The 18,408-nt window shown below is 58.4% G+C and overlaps 1 protein-coding gene across 1 annotated transcript in view; it reads right to left on the reverse strand.

The window, feature by feature from the left end:
* The window catches only part of FBLN1 (fibulin 1), a 77,074-nt gene that overhangs the window by 5,982 nt on the left and 52,684 nt on the right, over window positions 1-18,408 (reverse strand). Inside the window, exons 15-16 of the mRNA XM_037847088.1 lie at window positions 17,297-17,439; window positions 14,257-14,388 (exon numbers count right to left, since the gene is read on the reverse strand). Of these exons, the coding sequence (XP_037703016.1) occupies window positions 14,257-14,388; window positions 17,297-17,439 (275 nt within the window). The remainder of the gene's footprint in view (window positions 1-14,256; window positions 14,389-17,296; window positions 17,440-18,408) is intronic.

Raw genomic sequence — 18,408 nt, forward strand, 5'->3', positions numbered from 1 at the left:
CCATCAGCCCGTCAAGTCTCTCCAGACGCCCCCAGATGGACAACTCAAACTCAAACACGCTGAACACGGACCCCACCATCCTCCCCAAACTGCCACTCTCCCTGGGAGTTCCCACCAACCGCCCAGTGCCCAAGCCGGGGACTTAGGGGTCCCCCTCCCCCAGGCACATCCAACCCATCCCCAAGTCAGACTAATTCTGTTGTCAAGCGTCTCTCGATTGCCCTTCTCTTCTGCGCCCCTCAACCTCACCCTGCCGCAGTGCAGGCTGCGATGGTAGGAGGAACTTTATATGCCTCGTCAGTTTTGCCTGGTCGTGAGTTCCTCGTCTGAGCGACCACCCCAGCTATCCCTGCCCTGGTGGACCTCCAGCCAGCCCTGCACACACCTCCGCACACCTCCAACTAGCCCTGCACACACCTCCATGTGGTTTGGGTAGGAGCCGCCCTCAGCCTCTCCCACCAGCCCGGCAGCCTTTGATCGGGCCCTTGCCCTTTGCCATTGCATAATCTACCAGCCAGGCCTGTGTTACCTCACCTGGCCTGGGGGAGAAGCAGTGGCCCTCACTTTCTCCACAGGGCCCTCGCCACTGCTGCCTTCCCCGCCGCAGAGTTTGAAACCCCCCGTCTCCGTGGGAAAACCCTCCCGGCCCCTCCGGGTCGAAGAAGGCAAGTCCGGGCCCCCTGTGTGCTCTTCCTGTTGGGACCCTCGGGGAGCCTAGGTTTGGGAAGCCCTCCCTGATCCAATAAAGCTGTCCCCTCGGGCCTTCTCGGCTATCTGTGTCTGCGCCTCATCACCCAAAGAACTTCCAAGGACACCCAAAGCACAGGCCCCAACACTTCCGCCCGCACGGTTACCACAGCGTCCTCCCCACCGCGGCCGGAGCCAGCCTTCTGGAAAGTCAGTCCCGTCCAGCCGGGGTCCCGGGCGGCTCAGCGCAAAACCCTTCTCACCCACCCCCCAGCTCCTTGGCAGGTGAGACGGACCTCGGCCAGGCCCCACTGCCTAGCCGCCCCCTTTCTCAGCACACAGAACCCCTCGGAGCCCCGGGGGCCCTCCGTGGCCCTCAAGAGTGAACAGAGACCCCAGGGGGCGTGGAGCCCAAAGGGGCGTGGTGACCATGGGGGCGTGGCAACCACGGGGGTGGGGGGAGGAAGGGCCCCCGAGGTGCGTGATGGGGGCGTGGTGACCATGGGGGGCGTGGTGCATGAGGGGCGTGGCCTAGTTGGGGGCGTGGCGACCACAGGTTTGCTGAGGGATTAACCTTGAGCCACGCTCTGGAATCGGTTTGGGGGAGGTGCTCCTGCAGCGGGAGCGCCCGAGCAAGGGGTCAGAAGCAGGAGGCTGCTTGGCGCCCTCAGTTTCCCTGCGTGGACAAGAAGGAGGTGGAAGAGGAGAGCCGGGCCTGATGGCATTGAGCCCCTTTCCCTGAGTGAGGGGAGTCGCTGCCAGATTTCAGCAAGGAGGGGACACATGGAAATTTGTTGAGAACGATCATTTTTCTTCTCTCCTTCTGGAAAGGGACTATCAGTAAACCAATGGAGGACCGAAAGGGGCTTTCTGCTGGACAGGGCCACGGCAAGGAGCCCTCCCACTGGTGCCTCTCGCAGGCTCCTCTCCAGTGTCCCCTTTGTCCAAGCTGCTGTCCACAGGCGTCTTCCAGCACGTGGCGACGCTGACCGCATCCTCATGGAGAGACCCGCTTACCCAGTTGCAAGCGAACATGTATGATGTTCCCACTCCACTCCACATACCGCGTTCCCTGCTGTCGGGGGAGGCAGCAATGGTGACATTTGGGACCGGAGAGCCCGCCAAGAAAAGACCGAGGGCCCTGCCAAACCGAGGGCCCTGCCCAAGGCTCACAGCGCCAGGAACCCCACATGGAGTCCCAGCCTGCCATCTGCTCTCTTAAGTCCCGTCATCTGAGCAGGAACCTTCTGTGTTCCTCAGTGTCCTCACCTGGAGACTGGGGATACCAAGTTCCTACCTTCAGGGTACAAGGCGTGTCAAGTGACACAATATGTTTATTACACACCCAGAAGCATGTCTGGCACACAGCAAGTGCGGAGGCTGCTGTTAATTATGATGGGGACCGGTTACTTGGGGTTCCTTGGCCTCGGACACGGCTTGAGTCTGTCTGTCTGGACACGCCTTGACAGCCTCCCCTGCACCCTGAGGCCCCCGCCTCGAGGCGGAAGGAACCCGCTCCGTGCAGGACACTGACGAGCTCTTGTGTCCTTTCATCGGCTCACGGTTGTCAGGGAGGCCGTGGGAAGAGTCACGCCATCCTCAGGACTCTGTTTTCCTTATTTTGCTCAACATGATGAGTCTAATGCTGTTTGGCTGAAACTTCATTTTTTAAAAGAAGGATGATTTATTAATGTGCCTGGTGGAATCAAAGGCTTTTCAAAGGGTGCATAATAGCAGCTGTAAGAGCGTCACAAATCATCCAGGCTGGACCCAGAGGGGCTGCGTGGGAACCTCTGGAGATGCTAAGAGGCTGCGTTAACCCCTTGGTGACTCGGGGAGTCCGCGGGCGTGTGTGATCTGCCGGGCACCAGACCCGGTTACCTTCTAGTGGGCCTGCTGTGCGTCATGCACGTGCGTGTGTAAGAGACAGACAGACACACAGCACAAATGAACCCCGCATGGTGCTCTCTTAGGAATGGTGAGTTGAGCAAAAAATCTCCCGCTGCCCCGAGGCGAATCCTGGTGTTTGGCTCTTCCTGACGCCATCCCCGCTGGCACACACATCTCTCTGCTCCCATTCACTGCAGATCTCCTAGAAAGAGTTCTCCAGAACATTCGCCAGCCCGTTGACTGGTATGCGGCTCTCCTGCCCCTCTCCACGGACACTGCCCTTGTCAAGGTCACCCGCGGTCTCCGCATTGCTGGGTTCAGTGGTGCCTTCTCGTCCTCATCTGCCTTGACTCTCAGCCCCATGGCCATGGCTTCTCCCCCTGGCTCTGGCTCTCCTTCTGTCCCTCCGGCCGCTCCTTCTCAGTGTCCCCAACCGTGGAACCCGGAGGGCCCTACGCGCAGTCCTGTCCACACTCACCCCTGGTGAGCTCAGCCAGCCTCAAGGCTTTACCTGCCACCGCTCAGTTAACATCTCTTGCACTTGGTTATTCCACGTGCATCAATGTGGGGTGTCTGACAAGAGCCTCAAACTGGATGTCCAAAATGAACTTCTGCTCTTGCCTCACCTGCCCGGGCCCGGGTCTCCGCCTTCGCGGCCGGCGGCAACTCCCTTTTAGATGTTCAAGCACAAACCTGGGCCCATCCCTGACTCCTCTCCCCAGCCGTCACATTCCCCACACCCAATCCATCCGTAAACCCTGGCACTGCCCTCCAAGTTTCTCCTGGGTCTGTCTGCTTCTCACCATGTCTCTGGAGCCTGTGGGAGCCCCGGCTCTCTCCCTGCTTCTGTCCATCCCAGCAGCCAGAGAGCCCTCACTCGTGTCTGGTCACATTGCTCCCCGTCCCAAAACTGTTCAGCAGGAAAGCCAGGGGCCCTGTGGCTCCTCCACCAGCCCTCCCGCAGCCTTCCCGGCAGCCTCTGCTCCAGCCACCCACCCCCTGCCAGCAGCTCCACACCCTGGGCCTCCTTGCTGCAGGGGCTATGTACTCACTGGTCCCTCTGCCCAGACCCTCTTCCTCCAGATTCCCTCGCTGCCTGGGGTCTTTCACAAATGTCACCAATTTAAAGTTGCACCTGCACCCCACCCTGTCACCCCAGCCCCACTTCCTGCTCTGCTTTCGGCAGGGCACTCACCACTATCTGGCAGGGTGTGAACTATGCTTGTTTTTGTCTGCGCTTACGCTCTGAAATAAAAGCGGCATGAGGTAGGAATACATGTCTCTCTGTGTGTCTGTCTTGGTCACTGCTGTATCTCCTAAAGCAGGGCCTGCTCCTGGGGACACACCCAGTATTTGTGGGATGAATCAGTATGAGAAAAGTTTTGAAAGAGGGTTGCCCAGATGATGTGGGAGTGCAAAGGAAGGAGCCACACACTCTGCCTGGGGAATGTTGAGGGCATCTGAGAGGAGGGGCCAGTTGACCTGGGCTTTGAGGGATGCATAGGAGTTTGCCAAGAGGAAAAGTTGCTGCATGTCGTGGCTAAGTCCAGGAGCAGCAATGGGCCATGGAATGTTTTAGTTTCAGGGGCATGGGCTGGAGCGAGGTGGAGGGGAGAGGAAGGGATAAGACAAAAAAAGCAGAGCAGGAGGAGCTGACAGGCGGGTTGGGGATCATCACTGCAGTCTGGAGCCTGAGTGCTAGACGCTGGGGAGGGAGAGGAGCGAGTCTAGGCTGATGCTGTCTCTCCAGCCGGGCAGTGGGGATGGAAGCAAAAGGAGCAAAAACTGGCTGTGGGGGTGAGGAAGAGCAGAGAAACGGAAGTGGGTGCCCTGTTTCCGGTCTTAGGACCTGAATGGCTGGAGTGCCCTTGACCATCACATGGCAGCCCTGTTGCTGAGAGGGGAGGGATGCCCTGGCCAGGCTCAGCCACGTGCCTCTGGAGGCTCAAACCAGGTGAAGCTATCTGGAGGCAGGTGTGCCGCCAGGTCTGAGACCAGCTGCACAGGAGGCACTGGGGGACAGGGCACATGGTGAGGCCACAGAAGGTTCCGGTAGAGCTTGCGGTCCCACCTCTGACCCCAGCCACACAAGTCCCGTGGGAGAGGCCTCTGTCCCCACAAGGCCCCTGGACCCTGCCTACCTGCCAGCTCCCATCCTCTCACCAACAGGTGTTACTGGCTTCCACCTGGGGCTGGGCCCTCTGGGTGGCCCCAGGGGAATGGGACGTGAGTCTTTCCCACCTCCTGTCCCCATGCTGTGCCCTCCCTGGCTCCCTCTGCTGCACTAGCTCCCTTCACTTGCCTCCTTTCGCTTGCCCCAAATGCCCTGTGTCCTCACCAGGCAATTCAAGGTCCTAGCTAACTTGGGCGTGTGCCATGGAGGCCGTAGGCCTGGGGGAATTACAGACGCCCGCCACGCAGGTATGTCCTCAAGCCCCAGCCGTGGTCAGAGCCATCGTCCACAAGAAGGAGGCCACTTGATTTACGTCTCCTTTCACCCCCTGTCATAACAGATCCATGGTAACACCCCGTCTACGAATCTGCAGAGCCATCCGGCTCACCAAGCTCTCCTGGCTCACATCAGCTCATCGGAGCTGCTCCAAAGTGCTTCCCCAGAGGGTGCGTTAGGCCCGAGGCCTGGAGGCCACAGGCTTCCTTGTGGACTGTTCTTCCTTCTGCACCATTCCTTCCTTCCAGGGTGGCTGCTGGGGGGCAGCTGGGCTTGGCCACACCCCACAGACCCCTGCTGGTCGATTCTGGGGCTGCCGGCTTGAGATTCGGTTCAGAGGCTGAGCTGGGGTTTGGGGTGTGGGGTGTAGCCCTGGGCTCTGCATGGGCTGTCTGGGGGCTGCCCGAGGTGGGAGCCCTTGTGCCTCCTCCTCTGGTGGGCTCAGAAGCAGAGGCTGTGCCCCCCAGGCCCTGCCGAGCCCCGGAGGAGTCCAGCCCAAGGACCCAGGCCCCTCTCCCACAGGAGTCAGTGGGGTGGGCTGGGGGTAGGCAGCAGCCAGGCCTGCGCCCCCTTTGCAGCCCTGGTGGTCCCCGGCTGGGTGACTGGGGGTGGCCTCGGGTAGTTTCTGCGCCTGTGAAGTCGGAGTCGATGCCTCCCCTCTGGGCTTTGGAGGATGACGGGGTGTGACACGGTCAGCCACACTGCGGGGCCTGACGCCTTCGACCCCATCTCTGCTTCCCGGGGTCCTTCTGCCTTGTTCCACCTAAGCACCCCTCCTGCCCCAGCTCTGCCCCACATCCCACCCCCCTCTGCCGGCCGAGGCGGAGTCAGGCCGCGACGGTCCCAGGAGCGGGGGCGGCTGGGCCAGCACCCCCAGAAGCATCTTGGCTGCTGTCCAGGGCGTGGCCCCCGGGCGACGGGGCTGTGCCTCCCGGAGAAGAGAAAGTGCCTAATCCCCGGGATTTGCCGTGAAAGCCGGGACAGGGCCCATCACTCAGCGCCCGGCCGGGGCGGCTGCTCTGTTGTTTTAGATGGAATTTTTGAACCTCGTCCGTAATGCGGACTGATCCCTGGCCAAACTTTCTGAATCGGGTTGGAGAACACGGTCAGCAGCACATGTTTAACCCCTTAAGGGGTAATGATTTTGAAGATGCGATCTGGGCCCTGCTGGCTGGGATGGCTGATGGTGACTCAAAGCCAGACAGCGGGGGGAGCATGCTCTCCAGACTTGGCTGAGGCCTTGCCGGGCCGGGTACCCTTGCTCACAAGCCCTTGTACCAGGGCCGCCATGAACAGTTGAACAGGTTGTGCACTGCACACAGACTAGGCTGTGAATGGCATCCCCTAGGATGTTGCAGTGCACAACACACCCAACTGTACATGGCAGCCCTGCCACACACCACTTCTCTCTCACTCTGAGACATTAACAGGGACAAAGCCCACCTCTGAAAAATAAGCACTTTCAGCCATGGGGAACTCAGATGGCAGTACAACAGGAAAGCAGGTCTGCAGCTTTTTGAAAGCAGGATCTGTGAATTGGGTGTAAATGTGCCCCCCAGCACCCGGTGCAGGGTCTGGCATGGGGTTTAGGAGCCCAGGATGCTCTTGTTGAATAAGATAATCCAAGGATGACAGAACTTGGAGGCCACAGCCTCCACCACCCCGGCTTTGCCAGCCCAGGCTCGAGACCTGCTGCTACATAGCAACCAGGCAGTCGGAACCACCTTGGGGCGAACCTGCCCTGGCACCGTCCCACGTAACCTCACCCCGGCCTGTTGTCCCGAGGGGGCTCTCAGCCTCCTCACCACCTGCTGAGCCAGGCTACTCTTATCCTGGGCTAAAACAGGCACCTTAAAACCCTGCAAGGCTAGTAGAATTGAAGCAATTTTACCGAAGAGAATACCGAGGCTCAGAGAGGTTATGGGACTTGCTTGAGGCCACACAGCAAGGACAGGAGACTGAGAATCAAGCCCAGCACATCCTACTCCACGTCTGGGGCTCGGCCAGTGTCCGTAGGGATGCCACCGTTCTTAGACCTAGAAAGGGCCACCCAACATTGAATTGCAAATGAAATTTAAATGCTACTTCAAAGTGAGGCTGTGAGGCGTTGTGTGTTCACATGCTGGTTGAATTTAGGAGGGTCCCACATCACGCTTTAGCACAGACGGCGAAGGAAGTGACCCGTGGGGCTCTGTTCACGTGAAAGGTTCAGGTCCCCTTCATGTATGCTTCCTGCACACCTACTGCGCACCAGACGCTGCTGGGCGCTTACACCTGATCGTTTCATCTACTCACATGACCATATGGATGTAACGTAACGTGTGCAAGGATGTGCAGGATTTTGGCTTATCCTTCCTAAACCTAGCATGGGCAGCCCTCTCTAGGGCGAGCCAATTGCACAACCCTGCACTCCCTCTGACTTTTAATGAGCGCAGAGCTGGCCACCCTGGGGCCCACTTGGCTTTGCCTGTGCCCTTCAGCTTTTTGGGGTCACCTGCCTGCAGCCCCGACTTGCTGGCTGTGGGCCTGGCAAGACTCTTGGTCGCCCACAGGCCGTGAGAATCTACCGAGACTCTGGGACAGGGGCGCTGTTCTTGGGAAGGGTGAACACGTGCAGGGGCACTGGCCGGCAGGTCCTGGGGTGACTTCTGGTGTGACTCACACCTAACAAAGCAAAACCTGTCCACAAAATCTCCACGTCCTGTCCCTACTACACCCATCGGGCCCAGGCCGGGGACATGGGGCTGGGCCTCGGAACTTTAGAGCCGTACTTTCTCTAAGACAAGCAAGTATGAAGCATCTCAGAAATCAAAGCCGCTGCGTGTGTAGGCGCTCACCCACACCCACACTCACCCCCACACAAGCCACACCCTCACAGCCACACACTCAGCATACACACCCCACACTTGTACCCACACACTCACTAAGTCAGCCGGGAACAATCCCACAAAGCGGAGTAGGATCTGAGCCTCTTTTCAGACTTGCAGGTGATAATTAAGTGCATTTCCTGCCAGCGAGGGCCTGACCCAGCCCATAAACAATCTTTCTGAACTGCAGCCTGTCCCTGGGTCTGTCTGGAGGTGGGGAGGCTGCAGGCCCAATCGCCCTCCCTGCAGCTGTCGCCTGGGGGCCGCTCGGGAGGCCCCGGACCCCATCCGCTGCTGGCAGGTGTTAGGGACGCAGGCCTGGGGGTCCTGGGCCGCGCCTGGGTGGGCGAGTGCAAGCTGGCACCCACCGGGTGAGGAGTGAGAGGAGGGTGCTCGCAGACCCCGGTTCCTTCCCCGGCAGGGTGGCAGTTGGAACCTCTTGACCGGACGGCCTTGAAGGATGGTCTTTACCAAAGAAAGGGGCGGCCCGGGACCCCGTGGCCAGGGGTGTTGGGTTGGGAAGTGTCACAGGAAGTGCTTTGCTGTCCCTCCTCTCTGGCTGGGACCCAAATCCCACCACTGCCACCAGACCCCAGCCGACAGAGACAGCAGCTGCCGTGGACCTGAGGACGCTGGCGTAGGGGATGAGCAACCGAGTCAGACTTCCCACGTCTATACCCCACCCTGGTCTACACTATACCCACACAGCAGGGAGACCCTGGCAAGCGACTCAGCTTGTTTGGCCGCAGTCTTCTCACCTGCTGCGTGGGGTAAGTATCGCCGCACCTGCGGGGGCTGTGAGGATAAATAAACAGTTGGGTGTAGCAGCGCACCCTGGCCCGTGCAAGCTTCCAGAGGAGCATCACGGACCCCAAGGGGCTCCCCAAGGCCCCCTTTCAGCCTCTTCTCTCACCTTCACGGCTCCATCCTTGCTGCCTCAGTCACCCCAAATTGCATGTGGTTGCTTCCCACTCCGTGCCTCTGGCTGTGCTGCTCCCCGCGCCAGGAATGCCCCTTGGTCTGGCTTACTCCTATTCAGACATCAAGACCCAGCCCTTGCATCACCTCTTCTGAGAAGCCCTCCCTGACTGCTCCATGAGGCCAGCTGGGCCATTTCTCCTCTGCACCTCCAGCATATTCTGTGCCATCTTAGAAGGGCCTGGTTGGCGTCTGTCTCCCTCTCCAGGCTGGGATCTCCCCAGGGGTGTCCAATTATGTCTGCACCCCAAGGGCCAACAGAGGTCTGGCCTCTGCTGGGACCACTGCTGTCCCCCTCGCAGCCCCCAGCCTGTTCATTCCCTCCCCAAGCACAGCTAAAAGGAGCCAAGGCAGGTGACTGAACTTAGCGCTTCCCAAACTAAAAGGCAGCAGGGAGAGGGGGTATTTGTAGAGCTCCGGGGGCAGCTCTTGGGGGCAGTTTGCAACCAGAACAATTTCTTGCATCAGAATCAAATACAAATTTGCTGATTTCCGGGATTTCTAACGCCCCAGTGCGGGGACTCTTGCATGAGTGTTTAAATTGAGCAGATGCTGGTGACATCTCCTGAGGCCCCAAGCCCGCTCCTCGGGTACCCCCAACACCGAGCCGTTCTGTCATGCTTGTAGCTGTTTTAATACCAATGGAGTCTTCCTGTTAATTATGTAAAGGCTGTAAAACAGAGCTGCCCGCTCCAGTGGCGCAGAACAGTGAGCAAATCCATCTCTCCCATTTCAGTTTACTTTGAGGCTGGTGGAGCTAACAAGAATTCACAGCTGCTCTCACTTTGCTTGCTAACATTTGTAACAGAAATCCACCAGTATATCCGAAATTCACGAGTTGACTCTCACGCTGGGGGCCGGAAGAGATGGACTCCTCTTGCAAACAGGAGTGCTTGAGATTCACCACGTTAAGGAGAATGCTTGCAAAAGGACACCACCACAGTTTTCGGATGGTCCTTTCTTGCTGGGAACGTTGCAGTCGCTTTAGAAGAGCACTCGTGTAACAGTCCACATGAGACGGAAGGCTCTTTCTTTTCTTCTGGGCCTCCAGTAAATACTGGATCACTTGCAGTATGTTCCAGTGCCCAGTGTGGTGGGAACCCAGGTCTCGGCCCACCAGGACCTCACACTCCACGTGGCCAAGGTCATAGCTGCACCTCCCGCCCCCCAGCCCTGAGCGTCCTTGAGTCGTGTCCTCTCTGTGCCACGGGAAGGGTCGACTTGCAAAAAGCTACTAAGTCAACCATGTGGACTGCCACCTGCCCCAAGGGGCGGCTGACCCTGTGTGAAATTAGGCAGCGGGCCCGAGATATAACGTAACCAGAGCTGCCTCTAGTTCCTCTTGGCTTTGGTGAGGTTTTAACACAAATTTTGGCAAAGCCGACCCTCAGTTATAGACAGATCTCAACCCCTGCCCCCTTCCTACAGTGATTAATGGAGAGTTCCACTGAGCAGGGAGGGTGATGGGGAGAGCAAAGTTGCGGTGACCGGCTGCAGCCCAGCAGACTGGGGAGCACAGTTGGGGCCCCCAGTTGCCGTCCCCTTCTCTGCACAGGCGGATGATGTATAGCCCGGGCTGCCACCACGTCCAGTGCCCCCCAATTCGTCATTGCACTGGATCTATCAACTGGAAACCCCTTCCCCGATGCCCCCTGGTTCCAGCACATCTGCTGCAGAGCTGGGCTGAACCCGGGCTGCATAAGGAAGGCTTTGCAGGAGTTGAGGACGCCTCGGGCTTAGTTAAGAGAGCATTTTTGTGCAGGTTGGAAATGCAGTCTTCATTTTTCCTTGACAGCTGGCTGAAGAGGAATGCACCAGAGTCTGTAAAAGGCTTTACAAAGACAACAGGCCTGGCCTCGGGTTCTCCTTGATCCCAGTAAGGAACTGGTTTTAGAGGACACCCTGGAGGAAGCCTGGCTATTTCAGGTTCTCAGTCGACATGGGCCACTGTGTCTGTTAGGTTTTGGTGGGATTGGACTCAGCTGACTCTGGCTCCTGGTGGCTTGCATACAGCTATTTTTCTGGGAAACCCAAACTACTGGCACCTTTTCCAAGTCTGCATGAGCTGTTTGCAGCTCCAGATCCAGGGGGAGGCACGGTATTTGGGGGAGACGGAGACCAGGAGCTCCAGTCCCACTCTGTCCTCGGCATCGAGGGGCCTCGGGCACATCTCTTACCATCTCTGGTCTTTGCCTGTTTATCCGTTAAATGGGGATAATCCCACCATGTCCCAGGGTGGTGTGAGTGATGAAACGCCAGCCCCTGCTTTGCAACAGATGCTCACTAAGTGTTAGTCATTCCATCTCATGCTTCAAGACTCAGCTCAGATCTCGCCTCTTCCAGGAAGCCCTCCTGAGTGCCAGGCCCAACGCCCAGGGCCTGCATGGTACTTGGTGTCAGGAAGCACAGGGCAGCACAGTGATCAGGGCCTGGGAGCCTTCGAGGCGCTGCCCGGGAGCAGCAGATGGGAGGCCCCAGAAAACGGCTTCTCCCTCTTGGCTGACATGGGGGGTTTCTGTCTCAGATGTTGCTTGCCATGGGAACTACACTGCTAAAAACACCTTCGAGAACATCCCAGGCTCTGGGATCTACCAGTTGCTCAGTCTCAGGCGGTCATTTAACTCAGTCCCCCATTTGCACAAGGGAGACCAGGATGTCCCTTCCCAGGTGCTATGTGTGAGGACCAACGCGGAACACAGAGGTGAACACGTGGTGAGAACCAGCGGGTGTGAACCCCAAGGCAGAACACCCCGTGTCCAGGGCCAGCGTGTGCCAAGGGGGGACACCCCACGGGCCAGGAAGCTCCTGGGGTGCACAGCAGTCATCTGGGGCAGAAGAGGAGAGGGCAGGAGTCGGGGAGAAGGAAGCCCAGGGAAGAGATTTTGAGCAGAGAAATAGGTGTCCACTGGTGGGTGCGGAGATGAGAGCACACTACACACAGGCTGGGGCCTGCCCAGCGAAAGTGGCCTTCTCTGGGCTCAGTCCACCACCCAGGGTGATCGGTACCAATAACCAACGATAACCAATAACCAACAGTGTCAGTCTGCATTTCCACCAGTGACAATTGGTACCAGATAACCTCCAAGAGACCAGATGGGACATCCCACAATCATCCTAAGGAGTGAAGAGGCTGGGGTCCACCCGGGGGCAGGGCACAGCCAGGGATAGCTGGTGGCCAGGCAAGGCCGGCAGGACAAACTCCCACACACCAGGCCTTGCCTGTTCCCACACAGCACCAGCCCAGAATTCCCAAGACCCTGGCGGGCACGACCAAGCACGGTGAGGGGAGGCCTGTCTGCTGGGCCAGCATTCCAGCTGCCACCAGTCCTTGGGGCCGTTCCCACATTCCGCTCCAGGGAGCCCCTGCCCAGGGATGGGCCTGTGGCCCCTCACACCCAGGGGTCCGTTCTATTCCCTGCTGTGGCCCTGGGCCACTGTGAGAAGCCAGCAAGGCCTCTTGCCTCTCTGGGCCTCAGGTTCCCCCTCGATGAAGAAAAGTTTAGGGAGAGCCGCTCTCCAGGCACCTCCCAGCACTGACATGCCAGGATTTTCTGCCCCGGTGGATGGGAAGCTGAGAAATGGAAACACCCCAGCTGGCTGGGTTTGGAGTGCAGACGCAGCTGGAGAGGCACTGGCAGGCCTAACCTCCCGGCTTGGGTCGCCCCAGGAAGGGTTTAGCTGGGAACCAAAGGCATAAAAACGGCAGGAACCCAGCAAGAGGGTCTGCTCTGACCCGCGAGGCCCGTGGCCATCTCCGTGCCTCGTCCCAGCATCGCCCTTTGACTGAGCGCAAGGCCTGGGGCACGGGGTGGAGTCCACTTCGCCTCTGTGTCCCCACGGCCCGCCCAGGGCCTGGTGCAGAGGCAGCTCAGGAAGAGCCTCGGAACTGGGGGAATGAACGTGTGACCTGGAAGTTTCCGTGACTCCAAATTTCTGTGGTTCCGAGTGCTTTGACCACCCAGCAGATGCAGCGGCTCAGGCACGGCCCCGACCCCAGCGCAGGGCTGGCCAGGGTGGGCTTCCACGAGCGAGCCCCCTCACCCTCACCCCGAGGCCGGGATGGACAAGCCCTCATCCTCCCTCCTCCTGCTTTGTCCTAAAGCACAGGAGGCTGAGGTCCCCTGGGTTCGTTTCATCCAAGGCCTTCATTTACATTTGAGGAAACTGAGGCCCTGAGGTTCCCGGCCGGGGCAGAGGTGCCGCGTGCACTGTGATTGCCTCTTGCGCCCGCTGCAGCTCCTGGGGGGCCCCGTCGGCCGTGTTCACAGGCGCAGGCCCTTCGAGGAGCCTGTAACGTCGCTCCCGCGGCTCCTGGGCAGCACAGGGGCAACGGGCCCTTCCTCGGCCGCCGAGACCCGGCTGCGGCGCCGGGATCTGAAGGCCACCAGCGCCACCTGCAGGCCGCGCTCGCGACGGGCGGTGGGGATGGACGGACAGACATTCACAGAGCCCGGGCCGTCAGAGTCCATGAGGTCCCCTCCCCCTCTCCACTGCGGGGAAACCGAGGCCCTGGGAGGTCAGGGCCCGGCCCTCGGTGGCTCAGTGCCTTAAAAATGTTCAGAGTCTGAATCGAAGCCCCATGTGGCCGAGGTGAGCCTGTCGGTCCCAGAGCACTGAAAGTCTTTAAAAGGTGACAGTTCAGGAGCCGGCTACGGAGGACGACGGCAATAAACGGACGACCCAGGCTGGTACCCTCCTCCGGCCTCCCTGCCCCAGCCAGACCGACTCTGGGCAGCTTCCCAGACTCACCGACTTCCATCCCCCCAGGCCCCCTTCCCCACCTCGGCCCTTCCCTTGTCCTCCCCTTGTCCTCAGCTCAGGAGCCACCTGCACAGGATGCACCTTGGACCATCCCCTGCCCCGGCCCCCCGTGGCCCCCAAGGCACGGCATCGCAGGGAGGGAGGACGGCATCGCAGGGAGGGAGCACAGGGGTTCCGCTTCCGGAGGGGCTGTGGGTCCTTATACAACCAGGGGACGTGCAGGGAGAGTGATGACGTGCTCGAGGTCACACACGAATCCAGCTAATCCTGAGGTGGGGACTTGGGCTGGGTCCTCGGACCCCTGATGGGCTCCTCCTTCCACCATGAGGGCAAAAGCCACCTTAGCCCCCATTCTCCGAGGGACTCTGCCCAGCCCTCGGTGAGATGGTGAAATGCCACCCACCTGGTAGGCCGGGAGACCCAGGCCCAGAGGGTCACCTGGATTGTTGATGGCAGGTGGGGCAGGCATGGCCGCTCCGGGCTGCTGCTCCGACTGAGATTGGCTGGGGTGGGGGAAGGAGGTGGGCCTGCAGCCGGGCCTTTGGGGACTCAGGTGGGAGTGGCTGAGATGGGGCGTGGGGGAAGAGGGGCACCTGGCTAAGCCTGGGCCCTCTAGCCACTCACCCACGGTCATTCCGTCCATGTAGCGCTTGATGATGTCAAAGGAGTCCCGCAGGTTCCCCTCCGTAATGTCGAAGATGATGTCGGGGTGGCCAGCGGGATACGCCGGCATGATGGCCCGGAGGAAGATGATCTCTGCAGTGGGAGAAGCACAGCCTGGAATGGGGTGCGGCACTGGGCGCTGCTGACCCCAGAAGTGAGCCCCTGGGTAGAATCACCAAGGTGGGATCATCTGCCAGGCAACAGCGCCCAAGCCACCAGCTCCTTGCACAGACGCGATGGAGGGGAGCTGGCGGGAGTTCGTATTTCATGGCCCCCACCCACCTGGGCTGTGCTGGGTGACCTTGGGAGAATCCGCCCTCTGGGCCTCAGTTTCCCTCCCAAATGGAGGAGCTAGGGTCCCTCCAGCACACAACTCAAGGGTCTGGATCCCTGGGCCCAAGGTGCCGACTGACAAGGGTCTCTAGTCTCACCCGATTCCCTGTGAGAAACCAACATGCAGACCAGCCCTGGCCCCGAGAGGCCAAACAAGCCGTCAGGGACCTGGGGAGGATTTGTATACCGTTTGGTGTCATTCTGTGCCAGTTTGGATGTATTATGTCCCCCCAAACACCATTATCTTTAATGCAATCTTGTGGGGGCAGAGGTATTTAGTGTTGATTAGGTTGGAATCTTTGCATTAGGTTGTTTCCATGGAGATGTGACCCACCCAACTGTGGGTAATACCTTTGATTAGATATTTCCATGGAGGCGTGGCCCTGCCCATTCAGGGTGGGTTTGAGTTAATCACCAGAGCAGTGTAAAAGAGCTCAGACAGAAGGAGCTCAGTGTTGCAGTTTAGAGAGACATTTTGGAGCCGGCCGTTGAAAGCAGACTTTTGCTTACGCTTTGGATATAGTAGCCCAAAGTTTGCCCCAAGAAGCTAAGCCTAGAGACATTGTGGAGAATGCCATTTTGAAACGCAACCTGGGAGCAAGAAGAAGCCACTCGCTGTGACTTCCGAGCTAATAGAGGTTTTCCGGACGCCATTGGCCATCCTCCAGTGAAGGTACCCGATTGTTGACGCCTTACCTTGGACACTTTATGGCCTTAAGACTGTAACTGTGTAACCAAATAAACCCCCTTTATAAAAGCAGATCCGTTTCTGGTATTTTGCATAACAGCAGCATTAGCAAACGATAACATGCCCCTTCATTTTCCACAAGGCAAACACCAGCTGGTGATTCTCTCTTATCCAAGGCTGTGGCACCTCCAAAGAGCCTCTGCTGCCCTTTGCTGGGGAGTGGGTCAGTGGGGAGGGGCTCTGGGAGCTTGGGACGCCCACGCCTTCCAGGCAGCTGTGTCCTCAGAGAGTCTCTCCCACCCTCCCCACCCCAGCAGCCTGGCTTTATGCCCCGTAAGGTGCTCCTGCGTTACTCTGCATGAACTTGTCATCGTGCATCAACATGGAGTGGCCATGCTGGCTCAATTGCACAACTCATTGTCGTGCTTCTGCTTGGAGAGGCTCCTTCTTACCACCGTGTCCCCAGAGCCTAGCCCAGGGTGTGGCAAGAAGGAGGCTCTGCCGGTGTTTGCTGCATGAATGAGTAATGGTGAACAGGCCTCCGAAGGCCAGAGGAAGGGCCATGGCACAGGGATGCAGTACACGCTATGCACCCAGGAGTCTGGGGGCAGGAGCAGCACCCCCGTCACCGATCTGCTCAGGGGGCTGGGAGCACAGCCCCTGGCCCTGCTCCTGGGGAGCAGGTGCTGTGATGGCAGGTCTACACGGCCTGCTGGGAGCCCCCTGCAGGGTGGGGGTGGGGGGTGGGAATACCCAGCACGTTCCTCCCGGGACCCCCACTTCCAGTCCAGCCCCTCCCGTCTTACTGCGGCATGGTGGCCAGGGCGATAGGTCCAATGCACAGTTATTATCAATTGCAACCTTTCAACTTGGGTTCAAGTCCCAACTCCAAGGTGACACCTGTTCTAGTTTGCTAATGCTGTGGAATGCAAAACACCAGAGATGGACTGGCTTTTATAGAAAGGGGGTTTATTTGGCTACACAGTTACAGTCATAAGGCCATAAAGTGTCCAAGGTAACACATCAGCAATCGGGTACCTTCACTGGAGGATGGCCAATGGCATCCGGAAAACCTCTGTTAGCTGGGAAGGCACATGGCTGGCGTCTGCTCCAAAGTTCTGGTTTCAAAATGGCTTTCTCCCGGGATGTTCCTCTCTGGCAAGCTTGCTCCTCTTCAAAACGTGACTCACAGCTGCACTCCATTTAGTCTCTTTGAGTTAGCATGTTTTATACGGCTCCACTGATCAAGGCCCACCCCGAATGGGTGGGGCCACACCTCCATGGGAGTATCCCACCAGAGTCACCTCCCACAGCTGGGTGGGGCACATCTCCATGCAAACAAGCTAATCCAAACATTCCAACTTAATCCCCACTATTCTGTCCCACAAGACCACAAAGATAATGGCATTTGGGGGACACAATACATTCAAACTGGCACAACACCCTTGCTCGTCCTTCCAGCCATTCACTCGCCCAGCTCCTACCACTGCAGCCAGAAAACTGTTTCTTGGATGCCCCCGAGCCTCAACTGACTTCCAGACCCACGTTCTGCTCTGTTTGGCACCCTCCTCTCTCCCTGGACTCCCCTCTTACTCGGTGATACCTGACTGGCCCCTCAGGCCCTGGCTTGGAAGTCACCTCCTCCCAGAGGCCCTCCCTGACTCCCCAGAGCTTGGCACAGAATCGGCGCTCAGGAGCCATTTGCTGAACGACTGTTAGGCCTCGGAAGAGACGTCCTGAGCTGAGAGCTGAGGATGGGGCCATGAGGTCTGGGTATGTGGAGAAGATCCAGAGGTGAGGGGAGAGGTTGGTATTTCACACCCCAAACCACACTTTGCCAAGGAATGCCTCCTGCATCCGAGCTCTCGGCTCGAGTGGAGGGAGGCTCCGGAGGGGGCTGCCTCGCAGGGAAGCTTCCCCAGACGACAGCCCCTCCTGGGACCCCCGCACCACATCCTGGCACGGGGAGCGGCCACTCACCTTCGGGGTGGTTGAACTCGCGGAAGGTGGGCAGCGAGATGACAGTGTGGGAGATGGTGTGCACCGGGTTCAGCACACAGGAGGCATCGTTTTGGCGGCAGGACTTCACGCAGCGGACGGTGTCTGTCTTCTCCTGGCGGAGCCTACGGGGAACCACAGCACAAGAGGCCCATGGGAAGGTCAGAAGCACACGCCCCACAGAGTCCCCGAGCAGCAGGTGGCCCAGCCAGGAAGCCCTTGTCCCAGAGACGGGGCCACCGGAGAACTGCGGCTGCCTCTGCAGCCCGGCTGCTCCACGTCACTGCTGTGGGCCCTTCCTGCAAATTGGACTGGGCCCAACACCAGGGACACTCCCTGGCTTCTCTCTGTCCCAGCTGTGGGTAAGTGAAGCTTTGAGTCTCAGTTTCCACAACTGCAAAATGCATTCATTCATACACTTGCTCAACAAATACATCTGAGTACCTGCTGGGTTCCAGGTGCCGGGGATGCCAAAGCGAAGGCGCGAGACATGGTCCTGCCTTCCCAGAGTCCATGGTTAGAGGAGTGGCAGGGGCAAGGCATGAGGGGGTATCTGTAAAGCGCTGAGCTCAGCGACCCCACAAAGTTGTCAACACTATATTGTCATACGATGGGGAAAAGGCTGAAGTTTGCTAAAGGTCTGTCTTCCAGGCACTGTGCTATATTTTTAGAGTCTCTGAATCATAAAATAAAAACACACGTACAGAAAGCTACACAAAGCCTAGGTATAATTTGATGAGTTATTACAAGGCAAACACCTGTTAATCACCACCCAGGTCTAAAAAGAGAACTTGAGCAGCCACCACAAGGCCCTTTTGTCTAGCCCAGATCGATCTCCTTCATCCCTAAAGTAACCCCTTTCCCGACTCCCAGAGCAATCACTTCCTTGGGTTTCTTTGGTTTATCACACAAGCATGTATCTCTAGACACAATCATTTAGATTTTTTTTTTTTAAATTTCTGGAAAGTATTCTTGAGTTATCATTTTTGTACTTATTTTTTCCCCTTGTTTTGATTTCTTCTTTAGCGATTCCTACTGCCTGTATGTTGGATCTTCTTTGCCTATCTTCAACATCTGTCACTTTTTCTTCATAC

The sequence above is a fragment of the Choloepus didactylus genome, chromosome 8 (assembly GCF_015220235.1).
Source record: "Choloepus didactylus isolate mChoDid1 chromosome 8, mChoDid1.pri, whole genome shotgun sequence".
Classification (NCBI taxonomy): Eukaryota; Metazoa; Chordata; class Mammalia; order Pilosa; family Megalonychidae; genus Choloepus; species Choloepus didactylus.